The sequence below is a fragment of the Lithobates pipiens genome, unplaced genomic scaffold (genome assembly GCF_037356315.1).
Source record: "Lithobates pipiens isolate NorthernLeopardFrog02 unplaced genomic scaffold, aLitPip1_a1.2 Scaffold_18, whole genome shotgun sequence".
NCBI classification, from domain to species: Eukaryota; Metazoa; Chordata; class Amphibia; order Anura; family Ranidae; genus Lithobates; species Lithobates pipiens.
This window is the reverse complement of record NW_027507758.1, coordinates 21,602,281-21,627,590: the sequence shown is the minus strand read 5'-3', so window position 1 is coordinate 21,627,590 and position 25,310 is coordinate 21,602,281. Positions and strand designations below refer to the sequence as shown.

Sequence of the window (25,310 nt, the reverse complement as noted above, 5' to 3'; positions counted from 1 at the left end):
GAGAGAGCTACAAGTAACCAGACGGATGTAGAAAGATACAAAGTAACATATTAACGTTGATCAGAGGGAGAGAGATGCAGAGTTCAGATGGGGAATTGAGTATCTTCTCTACTCTGTTTCATTTGTTTTCTGCAGATCAAAGGGGTGAGTTTAAAGCTCCGTTCACACCTGATTGCTGGCGGAATCGGCGCGATTCCAAATAGCTGTAAAACGCAGAACGGGTTTGCAACGCCATTACTTTTTTTTTAATGCCATCCTAATTGCATCACAATTTTTGCCATGATTGTCGCACGGTAAATTATCGCTTAAAAAAAAAAATGAGCTTCTTTTGGGCGACAGTGTCGCGCATTACGGTTTGTCACGCGACAATTGCAGCCATAAGATTACTGGAGGGATCAACAGGTATTTTTTTTTTTTTTTTTTTTTTTTACTTCTCGGACCGATAAAACAAAGTGCTTCCAATGGGATATTTGACAGACCCAAAAGGAAGCAAATAAGATAAATGCATCATTAGAGGGTACATGCGTTTTTAAATTGAAGCTTTGTTCTGTTTTCACTCCTGCTGCGTATGGTGAATTTATAATGGTGTATCCCAGGGATGTGCAATTAGCGGACCTCCAGCTGTTGCAAAACTACAAATCCCATCATGCCTCTGCCTCTGGCTGTCATGCCTGTGGCTCTAAGAGTCTTGCTATGCCTCATGGTAATTGTAGTTCTGCAATAGCTGGAGGTCCACTAATTGCATATCCCTGCTGTATCCTGTATCCTGACCTTCTTATATTCTTCTCCTACCCAGGGAGCACAGAAATCTTCATGACTGTGTGTCTTCCTTCATTACAGGTTCCGCTGGAATGCCATGGAGGGAGAGGAGAAGGTGTGTCTGAAGGACAGTGTGATGGGCCTCATCGCTGGTGTAAGTCTTCTCCACTGTTTACTGCCATATACAGCCAGTGACTAGAGAAGTGTGGACCCCATACAGCCCTCATTGTGAAGCATTTTAGGTTCTCATATATGTTTGTCGTCATATTATGGACTTGGCTGTATGACTACCAGGCCCCTACCACAGTTACCCACCAGGGTCTCCCCACCCATATAGCAGGCATTTGGAGTGTCTTACACTATATATTACCAAAAGTATTGGGACGTCTGCCTTTACACGCAATTAGGATATAAAGTGGTATGGTATAAAACAGGGGTAGGTGAAGCCTCTTTTGCAGGCACTCGACTCCCTCCCCATCAGCAGAGCAGCGCAGGGAAGTGTCAGTGAGACATTAATGCATTTCAATTTCAGAATTCACCGCACCTGCACTGAGGGGGAGGCACTGTGCCCACACACACACACACACACACACACACACACACACACACACACACACACACACTGTAAAAGATGGGAAACATTGTTTGGTTCTCTAACTTTGTTGTAGCTGCGATCGTCGGCTTTTGTGAAGGGGAAGAGATTGGGTGCAGTTCTGCTAGAAAGGGGCGGTCCCTGTTTCCAGGAGGAGGACTGTCATTGGCCACAGCTAAAGCCAATCGCAGTCCTGCTAGCCCCGCCCATCATCTGGAGGAAGATGACTCGATTGGTTGCCACTCTCAAAGAAGGGATTTCACTCTGATTGTGAAAACATTCAAGTGACAGTTTGTGGAATTGCTGTTGGGCTTCTGGGAACTTTGTTGAATTTATTCCTGAACCCCGGCACTCTGTGTCCTTTTAAGCCACAGCCCGTATTCAGCGAAATGAAAACCAAACCCAACTTTTGCTGCGGCGCAGAGCGTTACACTTTTTCTCACCTGTGGGGCGCCCCCTGCTTTCAGAAAATGCCCCTGACCTGAGCTCATCATTGCACATCCATTCCAGGTGCTTGTATGTGACATCCCATACATCACATACATCACATACAAGCACGTGGGCTGGATGTGAGAGGTGGATCAGCAGGGTGAGTGTGCCAGGGCAGGTAGATGTCTCATCTCTGCTTCCTTTCACCACTCTGCATGTCACGCATATCATGGATAAGAAGAGGGTACAGCGGTGGAGCAGATGAGCGGGAGGGTACAGTGGTGGAAGAGATGAGAAAGGGGGGTATAGTGATGGGACAGATAAGCAGGGGGGTTCAGTGTTTGGCCAGATGAGAAGGGGGTTCAGGGGTGGCACAGAAAAGCAGGGGGATAGAGCAATGCGGCAGATGTGAAAGGAGGTGTATTGGTGGGACAGATAAGCAGGGGGTTAGTGGTGGGGCAGGAGAGCAGGAGCGTACAGAGGTGAGACAGATGTGCAGGAGATACATTGGTGGGGCAGATGAGAAAGTGGGTTACAGTGGTGGGGCAGATGGGTTCAGTGTTAGGACAGATGAGAAGGTGATTCAATAGTGAAACAGAAGAGCATGGGGGATACGACGGTGGAGCAGATGTTCAGGGAGGTACAGTGGTGGGGCAGATGAGAAAAGGGGTACATTGATGGGGCAGATGAGCAGCGGGATTACAGTGGTGGGATAGAAGGTACAGTAGTGGGAGGGATGAGAGGGGGTTCAGTGGTGGGACAGAAAAGCAGGGGGGTATAGTGATGGGACAGATGAGAAGGGGGTTCAGTGGTGAGACAGATAAGCAGGGGGGTTCAGAGGTGGGGCAGGGGTGCAGAGGAGAAAGGAGGTACATCGGGGGAACATATGAGCAGGGGGTTACAGTGGTGGGAACAGAGGTGGGACGGATGTGCAGGAGGCACAGTCGTGGGGCCGATGAGCAGATAAGTTCAGTGTTAGGACAGATGAGAAGATGGTTCAGCAGTGAGACAGAAGAGCATGGAGGTACGTCAGTGAAGCAGATGTGCAGGGTGGCACAGTGGTGGGGCAGATGAGCGGGGGGGGGGGAAGTGATCTGAGGCGTGAGAGTGCAGGATGTTAATTTCTCACTACTACTCAAGTAGTTTACAGCGTTTACTGTATAAAAATCCTTTTTTTGTGATTAAGAGTGTGAAAATCGGCACGCTCAATTTCTTTAAAAACATTTTCCACACCCTGTGTTCAAAAGGTTACCTACCCCCTGGTATAAACCATTATAAATTAAAGTGCAATATGCAAAAATTCGACACAAAGTGTCCTTCCGAGTCGTACAATATGATTTGAAATAAAGTGCAATGTGCACAATTTTCCACACGGTGTTCTTGTATGAATCAAACGATAGTGAAGACAAAGTGCCAGTCCATTTTGTGAATAATGGAAACAATAAAATGAAAAGTCTCTCCTCACTCATCCACCTCTGTGTATGTTTATGTACTCATAATCCTTGTGCTCCCTCCACCGGTTGTGCCCTCACCTTGTAGGCTTTGTAAATGCGCCTTTGAGAATAATCAATCCTCTGGAATTCTCCTTCTGATATTCCTCCTCCTTATACACTGCCCATGATCTCAGGTCACATTGATCACCTTTTAATATAGTGCATCCTTATTGCTGCCCGTGAACTCATCTCCAATCTATATTTCAAATCATAGTTTCATAGTTAGTAAGACACCAGTCCATCCTGAGTGAGTGTCTACAATTGTCCCTATCCCTGTACATTGCACAATCACATCAGTCCCTACCCTCAATGAGCCCACAATCCAAGGTCCCCATTCACATATACTCACATATACTAGGGCCCATTTTGGACAGAAGCCAATTAACCTACCTGCATGTCTTTGGAGTGTGGGAGGAAACCGGAGTACCCGGAGGAAACCCACACAGGCACAGGGAGAACATGCAAACTCCAGGCAGGTAGTGTCGTGGTTGGGATTTGAACCAGTGACCCTTCTTATTGCTAGGTGAGAGTGCTACCCACTACACCACTGTGCCACCCTATTGCTTGATTCATATAAGGACACTTTGTGGAGAATTTTTGCATATTGTACTTTAATTTATAATTGTGCACGTTATATCCTAATTAGGTATTCTTATGTTTTATTCAGCGCTGCACTTATTTTGATATATATTGTTCATTCACATGTTTTAGGAAGTGTGGGCAGTGCAGGGAGCTCTTCTGAATTTGCATAGCAGCTCACAAGTTTTTATATATTCAATATTGGGTTGGCCCACCCTTAGAAGCTATAACCGCTTTGGCTTTTCTTGGAAGGCCGTCCACAAGGTTTAGGAGTGTGTCTATGGGAATGTTTGACCATTCTTCCAGAAGGGCATTGGTGAGGTCAGGCACTGATGTTGGGCGAGAAGGCCTGGCTTGCAGTTTCCGCTTTAATTCATCCCAACGGTGTTCTATCGGGTTGAGGTCAGGACTCTGAGCAGGCCAGTCGAGTTCCTCCACCCCAATACACTCTTATCTATGTCTTTATGGATCTTGCTTTGTGGAGGAGGGGGGATTAGGATGTGGGTTTTTTTTTTTCAAGGGTTGGGCTTGGCCCCTATTTTCCAGTGAAGGGATCTCTTAAAGGGTGAGCATACCAAGACATTTTGGACAATTTCATGCTCTCAACTATGTGGGAACAGTTTGGGGATGGGCCCTTCCTGTTCGAACATGACTGCGCACCAGTGCACAAAGCAAGGTCCATAAAGACATGGATGAGCGAGTTTAGGGTGGAGGAACTTGACTGGCCTGCACAGAGTCCTTACTTGTATCGATTAAAGCAATTTCAGTCTGAGCTTGACACTTTTTATATATCTGCAGGGCATTCGCCCCATCCTGGAAGAAGAAGGCCACATCAAGGATGTGTTGGCCAGGATTGTGGTGGAGATGATAAAGCGGGAATGGCCTCAGCACTGGCCGAACATGCTGAACGAGCTGGACACTCTCACCAAGAATGGGGTAAAGAGCCTAAATGTGTCCTCAGTCCCTTCTGTATACCTGACATGTGCTGCTAGTTCTGTCCATTGGAAGACGGGTTGGAAAACCATGGCCCTTTGTGTGACACCCCCATCTTATTTCTGCAGGAAGTGCAAACAGAGCTGGTCATGTTCATCCTCTTGCGACTGGCAGAAGACGTGGTGACCTTTCAGACTCTTCCGACCCAGCGGCGGAGGGACATCCAGACTACTATGACACAAAATATGGACAAGCTCTTCACCTTCATGCTGGGAATCCTGGCAGACAGCGTGCACCACTATCAGCAGCTGGTATGTTTGCTAAAAATTAGCATATCATATTTTTATATTGAAGGATTTACCTGAAAACTAAACATTTCAGCTAGAACATGAGAGATGAGGATGAAATCTCATATTTTTGTGTTTATTGCAGAAAGGAGACCCCACACAGAAGGACAAGGTAAGGACAGCCTGCAAAGCAAAGGATACCATCACCTGTGTGCCCATCCAAGCCCATTCACTTCATGCAGATGTCTCCCTTTCCTCCCTTCCATTGCATCCTCTGGACCCTCTCTTTTCTATCACCTGCCCTCCTACGTTCCTTCTATCACTGCCCCATCTCTTCACTGCCCCCTCGCCTTCCTCCCCACCTCCCTTTCATCGCCCTGCCCCATTCCCCCCTCTTTTCATCACCTTGTCCCCCCTCTTTTTTTTTTTCATCGTCTTGTCCCCCCCCCCTCTTTTTTTTTCATCGTCTTGTCCCCCCCTCTTTTTTTTCATTGTCTTGTCCCCCCCCCCTCTTTTTTTTCATTGTCTTGTCCCCCCCCCCCCTCTTTTTTTCATCGTCTTGCCCCCCCCTCTTTTTTTCATCGTCTTGTTCCCCCCCCCTCTTTTTTTCATCGTCTTGTCCCCCCCCCCTCTTTTTTTCATCGTCTTGTCCCCCCCCTCTTTTTTTTCATCGTCTTGTCCCCCCCCCCCCCTCTTTTTTTCATCACCTGTCAACCTTCCCTACTCTCTCTGAACCCCTTCTTTTCTTTTTTTTTTTTTTTTTCCCTCCTGTGTTGCTCCTCTTTGTTATTGCTGCCCTCCCTCCCCCATTGCTGTTCTTATGTGTCCAATGTTGTTTCAGTGCCAGGGACTGTGCCGGGTGGCGTTGGCGACTCTGAACACGCTGGCAGGGTACATTGATTGGGTGTCGATCAGTCATATTACTGCACAGGACTGTAAGCTGCTGCAGATGTTGTGCCTGCTGCTGGCTGAGGAGGATCTGCAGGTGGAGGCAGCAGAGTGTCTGCTCATCGCTGTCAGCAGGAAGGTAAGAGGGGTGCCGAGTATTATACTTCCCGCAGGGAAAAGGTAAAAGTTTGAAAATTGTCTACCAGATTTCCAGTGACTGTCCTGTGTTGGTGCTGCGGGCTTTACTTTATTGTGAACAAAGAATTGTACGGTAAAATGAGTGATTGTTCTTTACACAGGGCAAGTTGGAGGACCGAGCACCTCTTCTCAACCTGTTTGCAGACAGTCCCATGCACTATATCATGACGGCTGCCCAGTGAGTATCAACTCAATCAACACTACTACATACATACATACATACATACACTCCCTATACTACTACTACACACACACACACACACACACACACACACACTCTGTTGCTACTTCTACCACCCACACATACACAATGCTACTACTACTAATACATACACACAAACTCTATGCTACTACTACACACTTAACCCTTTGGCCCTGATGTTAACCCCTTCCCTGCCAGTGTCATTTATGCAGTGATCACTGTATTGGTGTAACTGATCCCCTAAAAAGTGTCACTTGGTGTCAGTTTTGTCCGTCGCAATGTCGCAGCCCCGCTAAAAATCTCTGATCGCTTCCTTTACTAGCAATATAAACATACCATAGTTTGGTTTGCACAAAAGTTATAGTGTCTACAACCAATATACGCTTATTGGGATTTAAACGTGTAGCAGAATACATATTGGCCTAAATTGATGAAGACATTTGATATCCTTTTTTGATGGGTCAAATACCACCTAAAGAAATTTGTGGGGTGGGGGAAAAAAGGACATATATTTTATTTGGGTACAGTGTCGTACGACCGCGCAATTGTCAGTTGAAGCAACACAGTGCCGTATCGCAAAAAAATGGCCTGGTCGGGAAGGGCGGGTAAATCTTCCGGAGCTGAAGTGCTTAATGAAAACAGGGTTATATTCAAAAAATTTTGTTAGCGTGTTGGTGAGAGGGGAAGGATGAACCGGTTAAATCGGTTGTATACCCGCACATCTAAAAAAAAAAAAAAAAAGGGGGGGGAAATAAAAACCCTGCAAGGCAAAGGCATAATGAGCTAGTATGCACCACTCATTATGAAATACTGACCTTAGATCGAAGCCCCCGTATCGCAGCTCGGTCCACGCCGAGGGAGCTGACATCTTGCCCTCTGCGTTTCTTCAGGGTTCGCGGCTCCTGGGCACGGGAGTCTTCTTCCCGGCAAGGTCCAGCAGCATCTGCCGGGCATTCAGAGCGCATGCGCCTCTGACATCAGCGGCTGCATGCAAAGGGAACATCTCCTAAACCGTACAGGTTTAGGAGATATTCATTTTACTTACAGGTAAGCCGCCTTATAGGCTTACGGTTACCTGTAGGTAAAAATTACAAATTGGGGTGTACAACCACTTTAAGGCAAAATATAAGCAGAATAAAGTAAATCCAAAGTCTCAATCCCAATTGTCCCCCCCCAAAACGCGTATATAGACCACACCCCTTTCCTGCTCTGACATGTTTCCTTCTCTTGTCTCCTCGCCAGGAAGGCCCACGGGGAGGGCTTACAGGAGAAGCGCTACGTTTTCCTGAAGAGGCTTTGTCAGGTGGTGTGCGCCCTGGGCAGTCAGCTGTGCGCCCTGACGGCGGTAAGAATTGCGCATTTTGTCTTCGTGACTTTTCAGTTATTGAACCCAGATCTCCTAATCCTCCACCTCCTCTTCTTTCCTCGCAGTCTCCTGAGAATAAGATCGAGATACCGATGACCTTTGACAAATACCTGAAATCCTTACTGGATTTCACTTCACATCCCAGCCAGGTGAGCAATAGCCGCTCAAGCCAAATGTCTCTCAACTGCGCACAATTTGGAAAGGCTCTGATGGTAATTTTTTTTTTTTTTTCTTTTTTAGTTTCTGAAATCTTCCACCATGATGACGTGGGGGTCTCTCTTCAGACACGATATATTGTCGAAGGACCGCGCTCTCCAGGCCATGGTCCCAGAATTTCTGCGAGTTTCTATGAGCAACGCAGCCAGGGTGAGTTCTGGACAGGAACTTTATTCCTCCTAAAATCTGTATAGTTACATAGTAGGTGAGGTTGAAAATACACAAGTCCATCAATTCCAACCTATGTGTGATTTTATGTCAGTATTACATTGTGTATATATCCCTGTATGTTGCGGTCATTCAGCTGCTTATCTAATAGTTTTTTTAAACTATCGATGGCCCCCCCCCGCTGAGACCACCACCTGTGGAAGGGAATTCCACATTCTTTCCGCTCTAACAGTAAAGAACCCTCTACGTAGTTTAAGGTTAAACCTCTTTTTTTTTTTTTCTAATTTTAGTGAATGGCCACATGTTTTGTCAAACTCCCTTCCGCAAAAAAAAAAGTTTTCTCCCTATTGTGGGGTCACCAGTACGGTATTTGTATATTGAAATCATATCCCCTCTCAGGCGTCTCTTCTCCAGAGAGTATACATTCAGTGCTCGCAACCTTTCCTCATAACTAATATCCTCCAGACACTTTATTAGCTTAGTTGCCCTTCCTTTGACTCCATTTCCAGTACATCCTTCCTGAGGACTGGTGCCCAGAACTGAACTTCCCTGGGAGGTGTTTCTAATTGTATGGGGGCTGGGCTGACTGGAGGAGGCAAGAGATCGCTGTTTCTAACCACGATCTCACTCTACTTCCCTGACAGAATGGGGGTCTGTTTGTTCACACTGGCAGATCTGCCTCTCTGGAACTATAGAGCCAGCAGACACGCTGGTTGGCTCTCCCGCTAGTGAATGGGCACACGCATGTGCCCACAGATCACCGTGTATGCGACCGACGTACAATGATGGCAATTCGCGCAGCCGAGCCAATCTGCTGCAGTACAACTGCGGCGGCAGTTCGGCAAGCAGTTAAATTGAAAGATACATTCACCTTTAGTAACGTTGCATATTACTCCCCAATTTCAGGGAGTAACATGTTACTAAAGCACCTGTGGGCACACCGACCCAATCCCCCATTGTGACAGCGGTTGGGGGATGCTCTCCCTGCACCCAATCTCACAATTCAAATACAGTGTAGTCGTGCAAGGCTCCACCCACGCGGCCGCGTCCTTAGACTGCAAGTTCCGCCTGCCATTGCAGCAGCTTGTCGGGGTTTTTTTTTTTTATGCAAACTGGGAGGGTGCTGATGATCTTCCTGGACTTCCGTAACTGCCTGCCCTTATGAAGGTACAGGCAGAAAGCTGTATCACATGACTACCGATCACTCAGTGCGCTCGAATCGGAGAGCAGTGACCGTCAGTCACCGCTCATCTCTGCTCCTCACATGCTCACTGGAGTGCTGGGCTTGGAAATGGGGACAGATGGTCTTCTGCTCTCAGCCGTGCAATAGCCTGCTATAAACTGACTTGGGATCACAGGAGGACCCTTACTTTGCATCTCCTGTGACCCAAAGTCAGATTATAGCATTCTATTGTCCTCCATAAACATTTTTGCTTTTTCAGCTGTTCCTCCCGTGTGTTTCAGTTGTGGAGGTTAGTTTGTTTTCTAACAGCCCCCAATTTCCACTCTCTTTTCCAGGTGGGATTCCCTTCCAAGAGCAACAGTCCCAGCTGTGAATATTCCCAACTTGACTTTGATAGTGATGAGGACTTTGTAACTTTCTTCAACTGTGAGTGAAATATGTTACTACTCCGTCTTGGGTTAGTGGGGTGTCCTTTCTGCTTCTGTCAGCAAAGGTGGGTTGGTGGGGTGTCCTTTCTGCGCCAATCAGTAAAGAGTGATTAGTGGGGGTGTCCTTTCTGCTCCTGACAAGAGGGAATAGTGCTGCTCCCAAATTTGTAGAGGGGAGATGGCCTCCCCCAATCATTAGGAGAGAGATAGCGGGTGAAGGATTGGGAATAGTGGGACTTTGACCCCTTGACTGTGGGGGGGTGGATGTTGGTATCCATTCTGCCTCGTAAAGGAAGGGTGGGGGAAATGAGTTGTCCTTTCTGCTCCAGTTAGTAGAGGGGGAATAGTGGCTGGTCAATGAGTGGGTTGGGGATAGTGAGATGTTGTCTGGGGGGGGGGGGGGGATTTCCATAGTTCATAAAGTTTCTTGTCTCCTTGTTGGATTTAGCTGTAGTTTTCCCCATTTTGTGATTCAGATTTCAAAGCAATGATGGGGGATGTGATGAGACGGGCGTGTCGTTTGAATCCTCATGCCAGCTTTAACATGGCTGCCGAATGGCTTCAGTTCCAGCTCTCCGCTCCGCTGGACCCGGGACCAAATAGCTGTAAGTGTTGTTTGGTCACTCTGTGTGAGCCATGTGTGGATCCAATGTACTCTGTGATCCCTTACATCTCGCCAGCTGTGGATGGTGACATTTGTGTTTTGTATTGCAGCCAAGGCTGGAGAAGGACTGTGCACCCTCTTGTCACCCTCATACATTCAATGGGAAGCCATGACATTTTTCTGCGAGTGTGTCATCAACCAGGTTGTACGAGTGCTCCGGAAAGAGGTGAGATTACTGTTGGGTCCTTGTACGCAGATTACAGCCTCGGGATTGGCGGTGCACCCAGGGAGTCTGACCCTTGGGATTGGCGGTGCACCCAGGGAGTCTGACCCTTGGGATTGGCGGTGCACCCAGGGAGTCTGACCCTTGGGATTGGCGGTGCACCCAGGGAGTCTGACCCTTGGGATTGGCGGTGCACCCAGGGAGTCTGACCCTTGGGATTGGCGGTGCACCCAGGGAGTCTGACCCTTGGGATTGGCGGTGCACCCAGGGAGTCTGACCCTCGGGATTGGCGGTGCACCCAGGGAGTCTGACCCTCGGGATTGGCGGTGCACCCAGGGAGTCTGACCCTCGGGATTGGCGGTGCACCCAGGGAGTCTGACCCTCGGGATTGGCGGTGCACCCAGGGAGTCTGACCCTCGGGATTGGCGGTGCACCCAGGGAGTCTGACCCTCGGGATTGGCGGTGCACCCAGGGAGTCTGACCCTCGGGATTGGCGGTGCACCCAGGGAGTCTGACCCTCGGGATTGGCGGTGCACCCAGGGAGTCTGACCCTCGGGATTGGCGGTGCACCCAGGGAGTCTGACCCTCGGGATTGGCGGTGCACCCAGGGAGTCTGACCCTCGGGATTGGCGGTGCACCCAGGGAGTCTGACCCTCGGGATTGGCGGTGCACCCAGGGAGTCTGACCCTCGGGATTGGCGGTGCACCCAGGAAGTCTGACCCTCGGGATTGGCGGTGCACCCAGGGAGTCTGACCCTCGGGATTGGCGGTGCACCCAGGGAGTCTGACCCTCGGGATTGGCGGTGCACCCAGGGAGTCTGACCCTCGGGATTGGCGGTGCACCCAGGGAGTCTGACCCTCGGGATTGGCGGTGCACCCAGGGAGTCTGACCCTCGGGATTGGCGGTGCACCCAGGGAGTCTGACCCTCGGGATTGGCGGTGCACCCAGGGAGTCTGACCCTCGGGATTGGCGGTGCACCCAGGGAGTCTGACCCTCGGGATTGGCGGTGCACCCAGGGAGTCTGACCCTCGGGATTGGCGGTGCACCCAGGGAGTCTGACCCTCGGGATTGGCGGTGCACCCAGGGAGTCTGACCCTCGGGATTGGCGGTGCACCCAGGGAGTCTGACCCTCGGGATTGGCGGTGCACCCAGGGAGTCTGACCCTCGGGATTGGCGGTGCACCCAGGGAGTCTGACCCAGGCTGGGGAAGTAGACAGCAAAAAAAAACTGAAGCTCTGACTTTCTTTTGGTTTTCTATCCTCTGTTCCATCTTTCTCCCAGGATCTGCCTGTCACTCAGGGTGTGGAGCTTCTCCAAATTGTACTTGCCTATCAGACCAAGGACCCCCTGATCCTGTCCTGCCTCCTCACCAATCTCTCCGTACTATTCCCCTTTGTGCGTTATATGAACGGTTTCATGCCTAGCATTCTGACCAAGGTGAGTACATTCTTGTCATATATGAATTTCCCCACCTATTCTGAACTGCGATTCATCCCCCCCCAAGGCCCTGGCTAATTTTCACAATGCTGTTTTCCTGGCTGCATAGTCCTGAAACCAGAGTGCAGCAAATTATAAGCTGGGATAAAGTCCTAACTCTTTATCTGTATTCCTTTTTCAGACTCAAGTGATTGAAGCTGTTATATTAGTATGACAGCCAGGCAAATTGCATTTTCACAAGGAAATTTTAGCAATCTATTTTTCTTATGTCAGGTTTCTTTTAAAATGTGTGTGCATTTCATATTTCCCAGGTGCAGGCAGAAGGTGGAGCTCTCTAGAGTCAGACTAGCTGGAAGTTTATATAGCACTTTGCTTCTGTGCTACAAAGTAATATCATTCAGCCGCATCCTCTGTATTCATAATACACACACATATAAGCAGATTAAACTTCATCATCAATGGAAGGATTTCTTTTTAAAATTCTTGTGATTAACCCCGTCCTCTCATGTTCACAGCTTTTCTCTGCCGTCACCTTTGAGCTGAATAATAAGGTAATAATCATTTAAAATTCTGATTTATATTGTGCTCTGATGTTATATACAGTCTGCAGATAGAGATGAACAGGTCATTTTTTTTTTTTTTTTTTTCGGGTCAGATTTATGGATCTCTTATTAAAATTCAAACGTCACGAGAAACATTAGGTTCCTGTCTGCATTTCCAGATATTATTTGCTATAAAAATACTGCTGCTACCTTAAGAGACTAAAACCATAGACAACCCTCTCGTGGTCTCAGGCTACCTGGAGCATTGTGGACATTTTAGCTCATTAGAAACTGCATAGAGATTTGTTATTATCCAGACTGACCATGACTGGTAAATATTTCCACAAGGTAACAATCAGCAAGCTACAGACAGGGATCAGAGCCTAATATACAGTGGGGGGGGAGAAGTATTTGATCCCCTGCTGATTTTGTATGTTTGTCAGTGGGCAAAGAAATTCAGTCTATAATTTTAATGGTCGGTTTATTTTAACAGTGAGAGACAGAATAACAACAAAAATATCCAGAAAAACGCATTTCAAAAAAGTTACAAATTTGCATTTTAATGAGTGAAATAAGTATTTGATCTCCTATCAGCTAGCAAGATTTCTGGCTCCCAGGTGTCTTCTATAGAGGTGCTGAGATTAGGAGCACTCTTATAAAGGGAGTGCTCCTAATCTCATCTTGTTACCTGTATATAAGACATGTGTCCACAGAAGCAATCATTCAGATTCCAATCTCTCCACCATGGCCAAGACCAAAGAGCTGTCCAAGGATTGTACAAGATTGTAGACCTACACAAGGCTGGAATGGGTCTACAAGACCATTGCCAAGCAGCTTGGTGAGGGGGGGAGACAACAGTTGTTGCGATTTATTCGCAAATGGAAGAAAAGCAAAATAACTGTCAATCTCCCTCGGTCTGGGGTTTCATGCAAGATCTCACCTCGTGGAGTTTCAATGATCGTGAGAACGGTGAGGAATCAGCCCAGAGCTACACGGGAGAATCTTGTCAATGATCTCAAGACAGCTGGGACCATAGTCGAGAAGAGCCGAAGGCGGCCGGAAGCTGCCGGCCGCCGAGAAGATTTTCCCCTGCTTTTAAGGGGGAAAAAGTGTGTGATATACGCCGATAAATACGGTATATGAAATCAACCAATCCCGATGTATATAGTGTATTCTGGATTTCCTTGGTGAAAATGCCCCAAATCGGTGTATATTATTAAACATTTTTTATTCACACAACTAGAGCTTTATTTTGGTGGTATTTAATCACCACTGAGTTTTTTCTTTTTTTGTTTTTGTTTTTTTAATTTTGCTAAAGAAAAGTGTGTGTGTGTATAATATATCAAATTTTTCTTTAGCAAAATTAAAAAACTCAGTGGTGATTAAATACCACCAACATAAAGCTCTAGTTGTGTGAATAAAAATGCTATTTGGGTACAGTGCTGCATGCCTGCGCAATTTTCATGCAAAGTGTGACACCGCTGAAAATTGGCCTGGGCAAAAGAGGGTAAAAGTGCCCAGTATTGAAGGGGGTTAAAGATGAGTTCCAAGTATAGATATTTTGTACATTGGTTACATTGGTCTGGTGTGAAGCACTGTAACTATGCATGTATCATACCTGCCATTTTCTGAATGGTGTGAGCAGCTGACCTCCCTGTGGTCAGAATGCAGCAGGGCAGCCGCTTGGCACAGGACCAGGAAGCTAGTGCAGATCACTGTAGTTAATGGTGTCTTCAAAGATTTTCAGCTTCTAAGAGGATCAACCAGGTTATGGTGTATGCTTAGTTACATTTTTGCAAACTGGACCATCATAACTATGTAAAAGGGCACACTCTCTACCCAGCCACCAATTTAGGGAGGCACACTCCCTAGCCCAGTGTGTGGATCACGTACTAGGTCTAGGTCCAAGGTGACGTTTATATAAAAAAAAAAAAAAAAATCAGTTTTCATTTATTGTTAGTCCTGGTTTGGCATAGTCTCAAGCTTTGGTGAATCCTGGCAGGGTTAAAGCGACATTAAAGGCAAGTTTTTGTTATACTTACCTGCTCTGTGTATTGGTTTTGCATAGAGCGTCCCAGATACTCCTCTTCTCGGGTCACCCGCTGGCCAACAGCTTGCTGTGGGGGGCACCCCAAGGTGGCTCTCTGCATGTCCATTCAGATACAGAGCCCCGACTCGGCCCACCCCATCTTCTCATTGGCTAACTGTCTGTAATTGACAGCAGCGCCAACAATGGCTATAGAAGGATATGCTTTGTTCATATTTCATGTCTGAGGATTACAACCACTTTAAGTTATGTTTAACAGAAGCATTTCGGGGGCTTGAGGGCTGCAAGAGGGCAATATAGAAAATATCAAATGTTTGATTATAAGGGTCAGTCCCAATCTAAATTGAAGTAATCTTGTCTCTGTAATCTTCTCATGTAGTCCATTTAACTCTTCTTGCCCCTAGGGCCCCCGGACCCGCTCAGTAAAGAGCGTCCGCCGCCATGCCTGTGCTTCCATTATCAAGATTTGCCGCGATACCCCGGAAATGGTTCTGGTAAGTTGGTGTGGTTCATGTGGACTGGGTATAGGGTTGACTGGCGCTGCTTTGTATGCCATGTACCTGTATTGGCACGTGACAAGAACCCATTTAGCAGGCTAGCTCCGATAAGTCTGTGGCTATGTAGAGAGGGGTGGCATGGGCATGCATTATGGTTTATCATATGATGGAAGCCCTAGCGGCCCATTTCTGGTGTGGCACGCTATGGGCTCAAGACATTTTCTGCTAACTTCCCGTATTGTCATCCTTCAGCCTCACTTTAACCTCCTGAGCTCACACGCCATGCTCCTATTTATGGATGAGCATCTCACGCAGATGGAGAAATATTCCATGCTGGAAGCCCAGGTGATGATCAGCAACCACTTCAACAGCTATGAGAAGCAGCGAGACTTCTTGGCGCAGCTGCTGAGTCTGGCCACCTCTGTCTGGTCATCCCAGGAAACACAAAGGTGAGAGAATTCTGTGTATAAAAACAATGTTCTTTATAATATATGGTGGAAGATCCTAATTATTTTAAATTCTGTCCTCAGAGCCATCTCCTCCCCAGATGAATTAATTTCTTATGTGGGAGCTGAAATCCTGAAAGGACTGGAAGAAGGGGAGAGTCCTTGCCAGGCCAACCGCTCTCAGGTGAGTGCCTGCTGTCTATGACCCACTGCCATATTAATGCCCACTGTCCTTTGTGACATGCTTCCAGGTTGATGCCCACTCATCACAATGACCCACTATCAGGTTAATGCCCAGTGTCCATTGTGACATTCTTCTAGGTTGATGCCCACTGACCACTATGACCCACTATCAGGTTAATTTCCACTATGACATGCTGCCAGGTTGATGCCCACTATGACCTGCTTCTAGGCTAGTGTCCTCTATGTCTCAGGTGAGTACCTTCTGCCAGGCTAGCGCCCAGTTTTGCTCCCTCTTAGGTGAGTGCCCGCTGTCTGCTTGCTATTGGCCAAAAACCTCTCCAAGCGGTAGTGAACGATTTTGGAACTTGTACCTTCAGGTAAGCTTCCAATCGTTCTTACCTGTAGGTACAATGAATATCTCCTAAACGTGCACCGTTTCGAAGATATTCACATAAGCAATAGCTAATGACGTCAGCCATGCATGTGCAGTGACGCTCTGCATTCAAATTGCAACTCATCTTCATTAAACGGCACAGCAGTGGCGGCTGGGGGGCTAGAACCCACCCTTTTTTTTGACCCCTCCTACTTCTCATGAGCCCCACCCTTTATACAATCCACCCACTCTGTCCCCTGTATTCCATTTGCTTCCACCCATAGTGTCAGGAGTATATGGCCCCAGAATCGCAGGATGGAGTATATGGCCCCAGAATCGCAGGATGGAGTATATGGCCCCAGAATCGCAGGATGGAGTATATGGCCCCAGAATCGCAGGATGGAGTATATGGCCCCAGAATCGCAGGATGGAGTATATGGCCCCAGAATCGCAGGATGGAGTATATGGCCCCAGAATCGCAGGATGGAGTATATGGCCCCAGAATCGCAGGATGGAGTATATGGCCCCAGAATCGCAGGATGGAGTATATGGCCCCAGAATCGCAGGATGGAGTATATGGCCCCAGAATAGCAGGATGGAGCATATGGCCCCAGAATCGCAGGATGGAGCATATGGCCCCAGAATCGCAGGATGGAGCATATGGCCCCAGAATCGCAGGATGGAGCATATGGCCCCAGAATAGCAGGATGGAGCATATGGCCCCAGAATAGCAGGATGGAGTATATGGCCCCAGAATAGCAGGATGGAGTATATGGCCCCAGAATAGCAGGATGGAGTATATGGCCCCAGAATAGCAGGATGGAGTATATGGCCCCAGAATAGCAGGATGGAGTATATGGCCCCAGAATAGCAGGATGGAGTATATGGCCCCAGAATAGCAGGATGGAGTATATGGCCCCAGAATAGCAGGATGGAGTATATGGCCCCAGAATAGCAGGATGGAGTATATGGCCCCAGAATAGCAGGATGGAGTATATGGCCCCAGAATAGCAGGATGGGGTATATGGCCCCAGAATAGCAGGATGGAGTATATGGCCCCAGAATAGCAGGATGGAGTATATGGCCCCAGAATAGCAGGATGGAGTATATGGCCCCAGAAAAGCAGGATGGAGTATATGGCCCCAGAATAGCAGGATGGAGTATATGGCCCCAGAATAGCAGGATGGAGTATATGGCCCCAGAATAGCAGGATGGAGTATATGGCCCCAGAATAGCAGGATGGAGTATATGGCCCCAGAATAGCAGGATGGAGTATATGGCCCCAGAATAGCAGGATGGAGTATATGGCCCCAGAATAGCAGGATGGAGTATATGGCCCCAGAATAGCAGGATGGAGTATATGGCCCCAGAATAGCAGGATGGAGTATATGGCCCCAGAATAGCAGGATGGAGTATATGGCCCCAGAATAGCAGGATGGAGTATATGGCCCCAGAATAGCAGGATGGAGTATATGGCCCCAGAATAGCAGGATGGAGTATATGGCCCCAGAATAGCGGGATGGAGTATATGGCCCCAGAATAGCGGGATGGAGTATATGGCCCCAGAATAGCGGGATGGAGTATATGGCCCCAGAATAGCGGGATGGAGTATATGGCCCCAGAATAGCGGGATGGAGTATATGGCCCCAGAATAGCGGGATGGAGTATATGGCCCCAGAATAGCGGGATGGAGTATATGGCCCCAGAATAGCGGGATGGAGTATATGGCCCCAGAATAGCGGGATGGAGTATATGGCCCCAGAATAGCGGGATGGAGTATATGGCCCCAGAATAGCGGGATGGAGTATATGGCCCCAGAATAGCAGGATGGAGTATATGGCCCCAGAATAGCAGGATGGAGTATATGGCCCCAGAATCGCAGATATGGTATATAGGACTGCAGCACTGCCCAATCTCTTCCCCAACCCCTCCCCCCCCCCGTCACCCCCCCCCCCGTCACCGGGTCTCCCTGCACTGACAGCACCCCCCCAGGGATAGCACTTACCGGGCTATGTTGTGACCTCTCCTCCTCCTGTCTCCTCCATTGCAGGCAGCAGCGGTGCCACTCCTCTAGCTTCCTCCGCACTCTGTGTCTCCTCTTCCGCCAAAGAGCTGGGCATCCAAAAGGATCCGCCTGGTGCTTTGGCCAGTAGGGAAACGGCTCTCACTGACCTGCCCTCCTGATTGGCGGGGAGGCACTATAGTGTGAAAATAGCAAAAATGAATTCGCTATGGTCACACAACTGGGTGGGATCAAGGGTGCATTCTCTGCGCCCCAAGTCCACCCTTTTTTAAACCTCTGGCTCTAATCACATTCTTAAAAACAAAACAAAAAAAAACCCTGCCATGGGAGTCCATGCATCTGGTGCCCTGAAAGGACCAGGCGCATAGACAGGGAGGCAGCGGAAGGAATAAGGGGGGGGGGTTAAAGAAAAAATTTTTATCTTTCAAATCACTTTGCCCAGCTTATTTTATTACTTCTTCAGTCTACTCTTCGTTGCATTCTATTATAATAATAGGAGCAGTGCATCTGTACTGGTGTGACCTGGAGTTTGTGGGGACAGCAGCCTGTAATTTTGCTTCAACCTTTGGACCCTGTATGGGTGCCCACCTTGGCATGGAGTACTATCTTGTCCCCAGAAAGCACTCTAATACATGCTTTTGAATAAGAGTATAAAAATCAGCTTTTCCTTTGCAGTATATTTTCCTCAATTCATGGTAGGTGCAGCCCTCCCTTTCCACCTCTAGATTCTGTGCGCCACGCCCTTGTCCCCTCCATCCTTGTCCCCTCCATCCTTGTCCCCTCCATCCTTGTCCCCTCCATCCTTGTCCCCTCCATCCTTGTCCCCTCCATCCTTGTCCCCTCCATCCTTGTCCCCTCCATCCTTGTCCCCTCCATCCTTGTCCCCTCCATCCTTGTCCCCTCCATCCTTGTCCCCTCCATCCTTGTTATCCACCTCTGGACTGACTTCTCTCCGATTCCTGCTCAGAATGATGGGCTTATGATGACTCGGCACTCATAAACTTGATGTCCCCCGGTGCTAATCTCACATCTGTGTGTGTATTTTGTGTTGACAGCTGAGTTTGTGCTTGTTTGCGGTGGAAGGGGTGCTACGAAGAGCCCGATGGCCCAGTGACCTAGAGGCAGCAAAAGCTGGCGGATTTGTTGTTGGTTACACTTCGGATGGAAACCCCATTTACCGCAACCCCTGCAGCGAGCAAGCGCTCAAACTTCTGGAAAGCATCTTCTCCTTGGTGCGGTAAGAGTCTGCTCCCATTCTTCCATGCTGTATACACCTAGCATGTTTGTTCTATGGTAATAAAGCGGGGATAAGGATGACAACCTGGGGTTTGCACATTTTAAAGACAAACTATAGTCAAAACTGTCTCACCAAGTGCTATAGCAATGAATGTGAGTACCGGAGTCCTGACTTAAAAGGCAAAATGAAGTTTGTTTACAAAGAGAGTGCAACAGAGTACAAAGAGAAGCCTTAATCGGGTTAACAGGTCCTCTTTAACCACTTGCTCACTGGGCACTCAAACCCCCTTCCTAACCACAACAATTTTCAGGTTTTGGTGCTCACATTTTGAATGACAATTATTCAGTCATGCAACACTGTACCCATTTGAAATTTTCTTTATCGTACATCACGGGACACAGAGCACCATGGTAATAGCTATGTGGGTTATACGCCACCTATAGGTGAATGGACACTGGTACACTAAAAAAAACAGAAGTCCCCCTCCCTATATAACCCCTCCCATACTGGGAGTACCTCAATTTTTTCGCCAGTGTCTAAGGTGTTTGTCACGGATGAAGTGCTAAGAAAGCTCCGTTAGGAGCTGGGCAATTGGATCCATCTAAAGTGCCTGAAAGCCAAAATGGATCCTCGTGGAAAAAGAGTGAGGTTTCTGCCTGTAATGCATTCTCTTTTGATAGCTGGACCCTGGGATTCCGGCACCTTGGTCATGTTAATGCACCCTGCCAGAGCAACTCTTTGGTTGTTATACAGGTCCAAGGGAGTGGACTTTGTAAAGGGGGACCTGGTCCTTGAAGTCAGAAAGATCCCAAGGATTGTATATATGATTCACTTTTAATCTTTTTTGTGAGTATGTGATGCCTTGCCTGTGTTTTGCCACTAAAGGGTGTAAAAACAACATACCTGCATCCAACATTCCATGCTTCCCCTGTGTTTATGCTCGGCGTCGGCAAAAGCTTCTGCGGACAAGCATTGCTCCTTCTCCGCTCTCAGGCCATCAGTAGGGGTTTGACCATCTGCTTTCAGCACGGCTGTCAGGATCTCCCCTGCTGAGACCCCTCAAACCGTTCATGCTAAGGGACCTGCCTATCCTCGAGCACGAGAAAAGTTGCTTTAAAAAAAGGGGGGGGTGGACGTTCCTGAAACGCAGGGGGTGGGGCACGTAGCTTAGATGCCGCCGCGTGCACTTGATACACGGTGCAGGTGCAAGGCTCACTGGCTTTAAAAGCTTTTCACTCTGGAAACATCTGGTTGGCTGACGGAGGAACACAGAGCATACAAGGGCATGTAAGCTGTATGGGTGTTGGATACAGGCATTTTTAAGAGGGCATATTTACTCAGCATTTAGACTGAGCATATTATTAATTTGCTGGAATAAAGCTCGGCAGTAGATGCACTGTGTTAGTACCTCTACTTTTTGTGCTTGGGACTATGTCTTCCCGTAAAAAAGGGAATACAACAGGAGGGGAGCGCAAGGTCGCTGCGGTCAGAGCCTGGGGCTCCTAGTCGCATGTCTGCAGTTCAATCCTCCCCTGAAGGACTTGGAGCATCTGGCCAGTCTGAGCCAGCTAGACTCTCAGGCATTGTAGCTACCTCCAACATTTTAGCCTTTGCATACGTCACTAAGGATGATTTGGCTATGGCACTGGCTGGTTTGGAAGGGAAAATGGCTAATATGTTCGCACCACCCCCCCCCAGGAGGGGTGAAAACATGGCACATCCCCCTTCTCCTGCCCTTGACCTTCCAGTATTGGAACCAGAATGGACAGTGGCTATTGGGGTACCTTTTGGGGGATCAGGCAGAAAGAAGTTCGAAAGACTACTCTTCTGAGGGTTCAGCATTTGAAGAACCTTTCTCATTTTCGCAATCTCAGAAATTGCTAATCCAATCCCTTATGGAGTTGGTCTGTTCGGGATATAAATTGCCCCCTGCAGAGGTGAATGAGGTTTCCTTCTCCTTGGGTTCGCTAAAACCCCCACTGGGTTCGCATGCCTTCCTTATGCACCTGTTACTGGAGCAGCTGATTTGTGATCACCCAGATGAGCAGTTTTCTCTTCTCTATCCTATGGAGAAAAAGTCTTTGGTCCGGTGGACCAGAGTCCGTGGGACAAGTCCGGTGGACCAGAGTCCGCGGGACAATCCGCCTGTGTGTGGGCTCTGGTGGACTTAGAAGTTTTGACTCTCCGGCCGTCTGTGTGCTAGTCCGCCGGACTTTTGAAATGAACAGACTTGCCCACACACGGAGTAAAGTCCGTTCATTTTGAAAGTGGCTCCAGGTAGACGGGACTAGCGCAGGAAGTCAATGTCGCCGCCTCCATCGGTGAGATTGACACCTCACTGGCCCCTTCACCTGGTATGGACTTAAAGGGGTAGCCCTACCCCAAAAAACTGCGTGGGGGGGGTCCCCCCCAAAGTCCTTATCAGACCCTTATCCGAGCACGCAGCCCGACCGGGCTGGAAAGGGGGTGGGGATGAGCGAGCGCACCCCCCCCCCCCCCCGAGCCATACCAGGTCGCGTGCCCTCAACATGGGGGGGGTGCTTTGGGGAAGGGGGGCCCCCACACCCCAAAGCACCTTGTTGATGAGGACAAGGGCCTCTTCCCGACTACCCTGGCCGTTGTTTGTCGGGGGGGTCTGTGGGCGGGGGGCTTATCGGAATCCGGGAGCCCTCTTTAATAAGGGGGCCCCCAGGTACCGGCCCCCCACCCTATGTGAATGAGTATGGGGTACCATGTACCCCTACCCATTCATCTGGTGAAAAAGTGTAAATTAAAAACACGGAGGATGCTGGGACTGTGACATAAGGGGGCGGGGTCACCATGTGACATCACCCGGTGACCCTTGTCCCTATATAAGTCGCCACACAACGTGTCCCTGCCATTGCGGTCAGAGAGAGCGTCGTGTCAACAGCACAAGGAAGAAGGAAAGAAGAGAAGAAGGCGACAGAAGACCGGGCCAATGCTAGTAAAAGAGCTGGAAGAAGATAGCGGAAGACCGGCAGAAGAACCGAAGAGGGGGACAAGACCCCAAAGTCGGAAGAAGACCCCCAGACGGCGACGACAAAGAAAGCAGCCAGGCTCCTCCGCTAGTAAAAGAGTTAGCAAAAGAGCAGAAGATAGCGGAGGACGTGTGTGTTTTTCACAGGTGAATGGGTAGGGGTACATTCACATAGGGTGGGGGGCCGGTATCTGGGAGCCCCCTTATTAAAGGCGGGCTCCCGCATTCCGATAAAGACCCCCGCCTGCAGACCCTGACAACCAATGGCCAGGGTTGTCTGGAAGAGGCCCTTGTCCTCATCAACATGGGGACAAGGTGCACCCACCCATGTTGAGGGCACACAGCCTGGTACGGCTTGGGGGGGGGGGGGCGCTCGCTCGTCCCCCACCCCCTTTCCTGACCAGCTGGGCTGCGTGCTCGGATAAGAGTCTGATATGAACTTTGGGGGGACCCCCGCGCCCTTTTTTCCGTTTTAAGTCCATACCAGGTGGTGGGGCCAGCGAGGTGTCAATCTCGCCAATAAAGGTGGCGACATGGACTTCCTATGCTAGTCCTGTCTACCTGGAGCCGTGTTCAAAATGAATGGCCTTTTTCTCCATGTGTGGGTAAGTCCATTCATTTCAAAAGTCCGGTGGATTGTCCGCCTGACCTAGTCCGCCAGAAAAGTCTGGTCGTGTGTGGGCAGGTCCGCTTGTTCGGAAAGTCCGGCGGACCTCCGCTGCAAAGTCCGACACTTTGTCCGCCGGATAGTCCAATCGTGTGTACGCGGCATAAGTGTCCCTGCTCAAACTGAAGAGGCCCAAAGTTTAGCTGAGCTACCTAGGGCCTTGTGCTTTGCAGTGGATGCTATCAAGGATTCTATCCATCAAGCGTCTTGCCTTGCGCTCATGTTGATACACATGCCTAGAAATCTGTGGCTAAAGAACTGGTCAGCCAAGTTACCATGCAAAAAAGCTCTTCGCTGGGTTTCCCGTTTATGGAGAAAGGTTGTTTGGGGAAGATTTGGATAAATATATCCAAAAGATTTCTGGGGTTAAAGCGGGAGTCCGCCGGGACTCCGCATTTTTTTTTTTTTTTTTTTTTTATAAAGCCAGCAGCTACAAATACTGCAGCTGCTGACTTTTAAAATAGTGACACTTACCTGTCCAGTGCGCCCGCGATGTCGGCACCCGAAGCCGATCTCTAGATCGTCTCTCGGGTGCTGCCGCCCCCATCTTGGGTATGGGAATCAGGAAATGGAGCCTTTCGGCTTCATTTCCCGGTTCCCTACTGCGCATGCGCGAGTCGCGCTGCGCAATAAGGACGGTCCCCGCTGCCTCTGGGATCAGTGTGTTTCCCAGCAGGCAGCGGGGCACTTGCGGAAAGGGGCGTAATCTACGCCCCTTTCCGCTGAGAGCTATCCCGGAAGTGGGTGCAGATACCTGTACTGTACAGGTATCTGCACCCCCCTCCCCCCTGAAAGGTGGCAACTGTGGCGCCGGAGGGGGGGGGGGTTCCGATGAGCGGAAGGTCCACTTTAGGGTGGACCTCAGCTTTAAGAGTACTCTTCTGCCGGTTAAGAAAAGGGAATAGACGTCCTTCTTTCAAACATGCTTCCCCTCCGATGCCTGGAACAGCCTCCATGCAGTCTCGACGGCCTCCACCGTCAGGGGCAAAGAGTAAGCCTCATAACCAAACGCAGGGCCAGAAAACGCCCTGGGGTCAGAAGTCCACAAAACAGAGTCCCAGGGCTTCCTTGTGAAGGGGCGCACCCGCTCGATCGAGTAGGGGGAAGACTTCGGTGGTTTTCATAAAACTTGGCAAAAGGAAATCCAAGACAAACGGGTCCTCTGTGGTAGCCCTAGGCTACAAACTAGAGTTCCAAGCGTTTCCACCATCTCGTTTTCTAATATCAAACGTTCCCAAGGACCCTGTAAAAAGAATATACAAAAAATGTTGTCCAAATAAAGTGTCCACTTTCTCATATAGCAGTGCTTTATCACTTTCCTCTAAGTGAGAAATGGTGAATTTCTTTCTGTGTTTACAACAGCCGTGCTCAGTAGTGATTAAACAGATGTTATCGTGGTTAATGAAGAAGCAGCTTCCACCAAACTATTCACCACTCGTGATTCAAACGTACCCCTTTGGGGATGCACTCACCAAAACGCCAGAAAAAAAGAGCCTTCTGTATAACATCAATCATAAGTGAACTCCTCCTTATCAACTAGATGTCTCTATTACTGCAATGGGGCTCCGGTGTACCATATAAAAAGAATAAAATATGCAACGATAGTGTAATTCCGTTTTATACCCTTTTATATTGGGGGGCTATTGGAATAATAAAGGGTATAAATGGAATTACGCTATCGTTGCATATTTTATTCCTTTTATATGGTACACCGGAGCCCCATTGCAGTAATAGAGACATCTAGTGGTTAAGAAGGAGTTCACTTGATTGATGTTGTACAGAAGGCTCTTTTTTTCTGGGGTTTTGGTGAGTGCATCCCCAAAGGGGTACGTTTGAATCACGAGTGGTGCATCGTTTGGTGGAAGCTGCTTCTTTAACCACGATAACATCTGTTTAATCACTACTGAGCACCGCTGTTGTAAACACAGAAATTCACTATTTCTCACTTAGAGGAAAGTGATAAAGCGCTGCTATATATGAGAAAGTGGACTCTTTATTGGGACAACATTTTTTTTGTATATTTTTTTACAGGTATTTCTTAAAAGCAGCAGCTACTTTTTATTCAACTATTCTATAGTATTGATTCAATTAACTATTTGAATTGACCAGTTTTATTTATTTATTCATTTCATTCATAAGCGCAGAGAAGTGTGCAAATAGGGCGGGTTTTATTGTTTTTGGCATACTTATTGAAAGTTTTTTGTTCCCAAGGACCCAGTAAAGAAAAAGTCCTAATTTCTGGCACTGGACCGGTTAATGTCTCGGGGAGTAATAATAGAGGTCCCCTCAGAAGAGAGGGACATGGGGTTTTA

The 25,310-nt window shown here is 48.5% G+C and overlaps 1 protein-coding gene across 1 annotated transcript in view; it reads left to right on the top strand.

Annotated features, from left to right (window-relative positions):
* Positions 1-25,310, top strand: part of XPO5 (exportin 5) — a 51,162-nt gene that overhangs the window by 2,563 nt on the left and 23,289 nt on the right. The window contains 18 exon segments of the mRNA XM_077485437.1: positions 841-913; positions 4,651-4,788; positions 4,914-5,096; positions 5,218-5,244; positions 5,914-6,099; positions 6,260-6,336; positions 7,603-7,705; positions 7,792-7,875; positions 7,967-8,092; positions 9,629-9,719; positions 10,198-10,326; positions 10,436-10,551; positions 11,830-11,985; positions 12,501-12,536; positions 14,979-15,068; positions 15,324-15,520; positions 15,602-15,701; positions 19,152-19,333. Coding sequence (XP_077341563.1) covers positions 841-913; positions 4,651-4,788; positions 4,914-5,096; positions 5,218-5,244; positions 5,914-6,099; positions 6,260-6,336; positions 7,603-7,705; positions 7,792-7,875; positions 7,967-8,092; positions 9,629-9,719; positions 10,198-10,326; positions 10,436-10,551; positions 11,830-11,985; positions 12,501-12,536; positions 14,979-15,068; positions 15,324-15,520; positions 15,602-15,701; positions 19,152-19,333 — 2,094 coding nt within the window.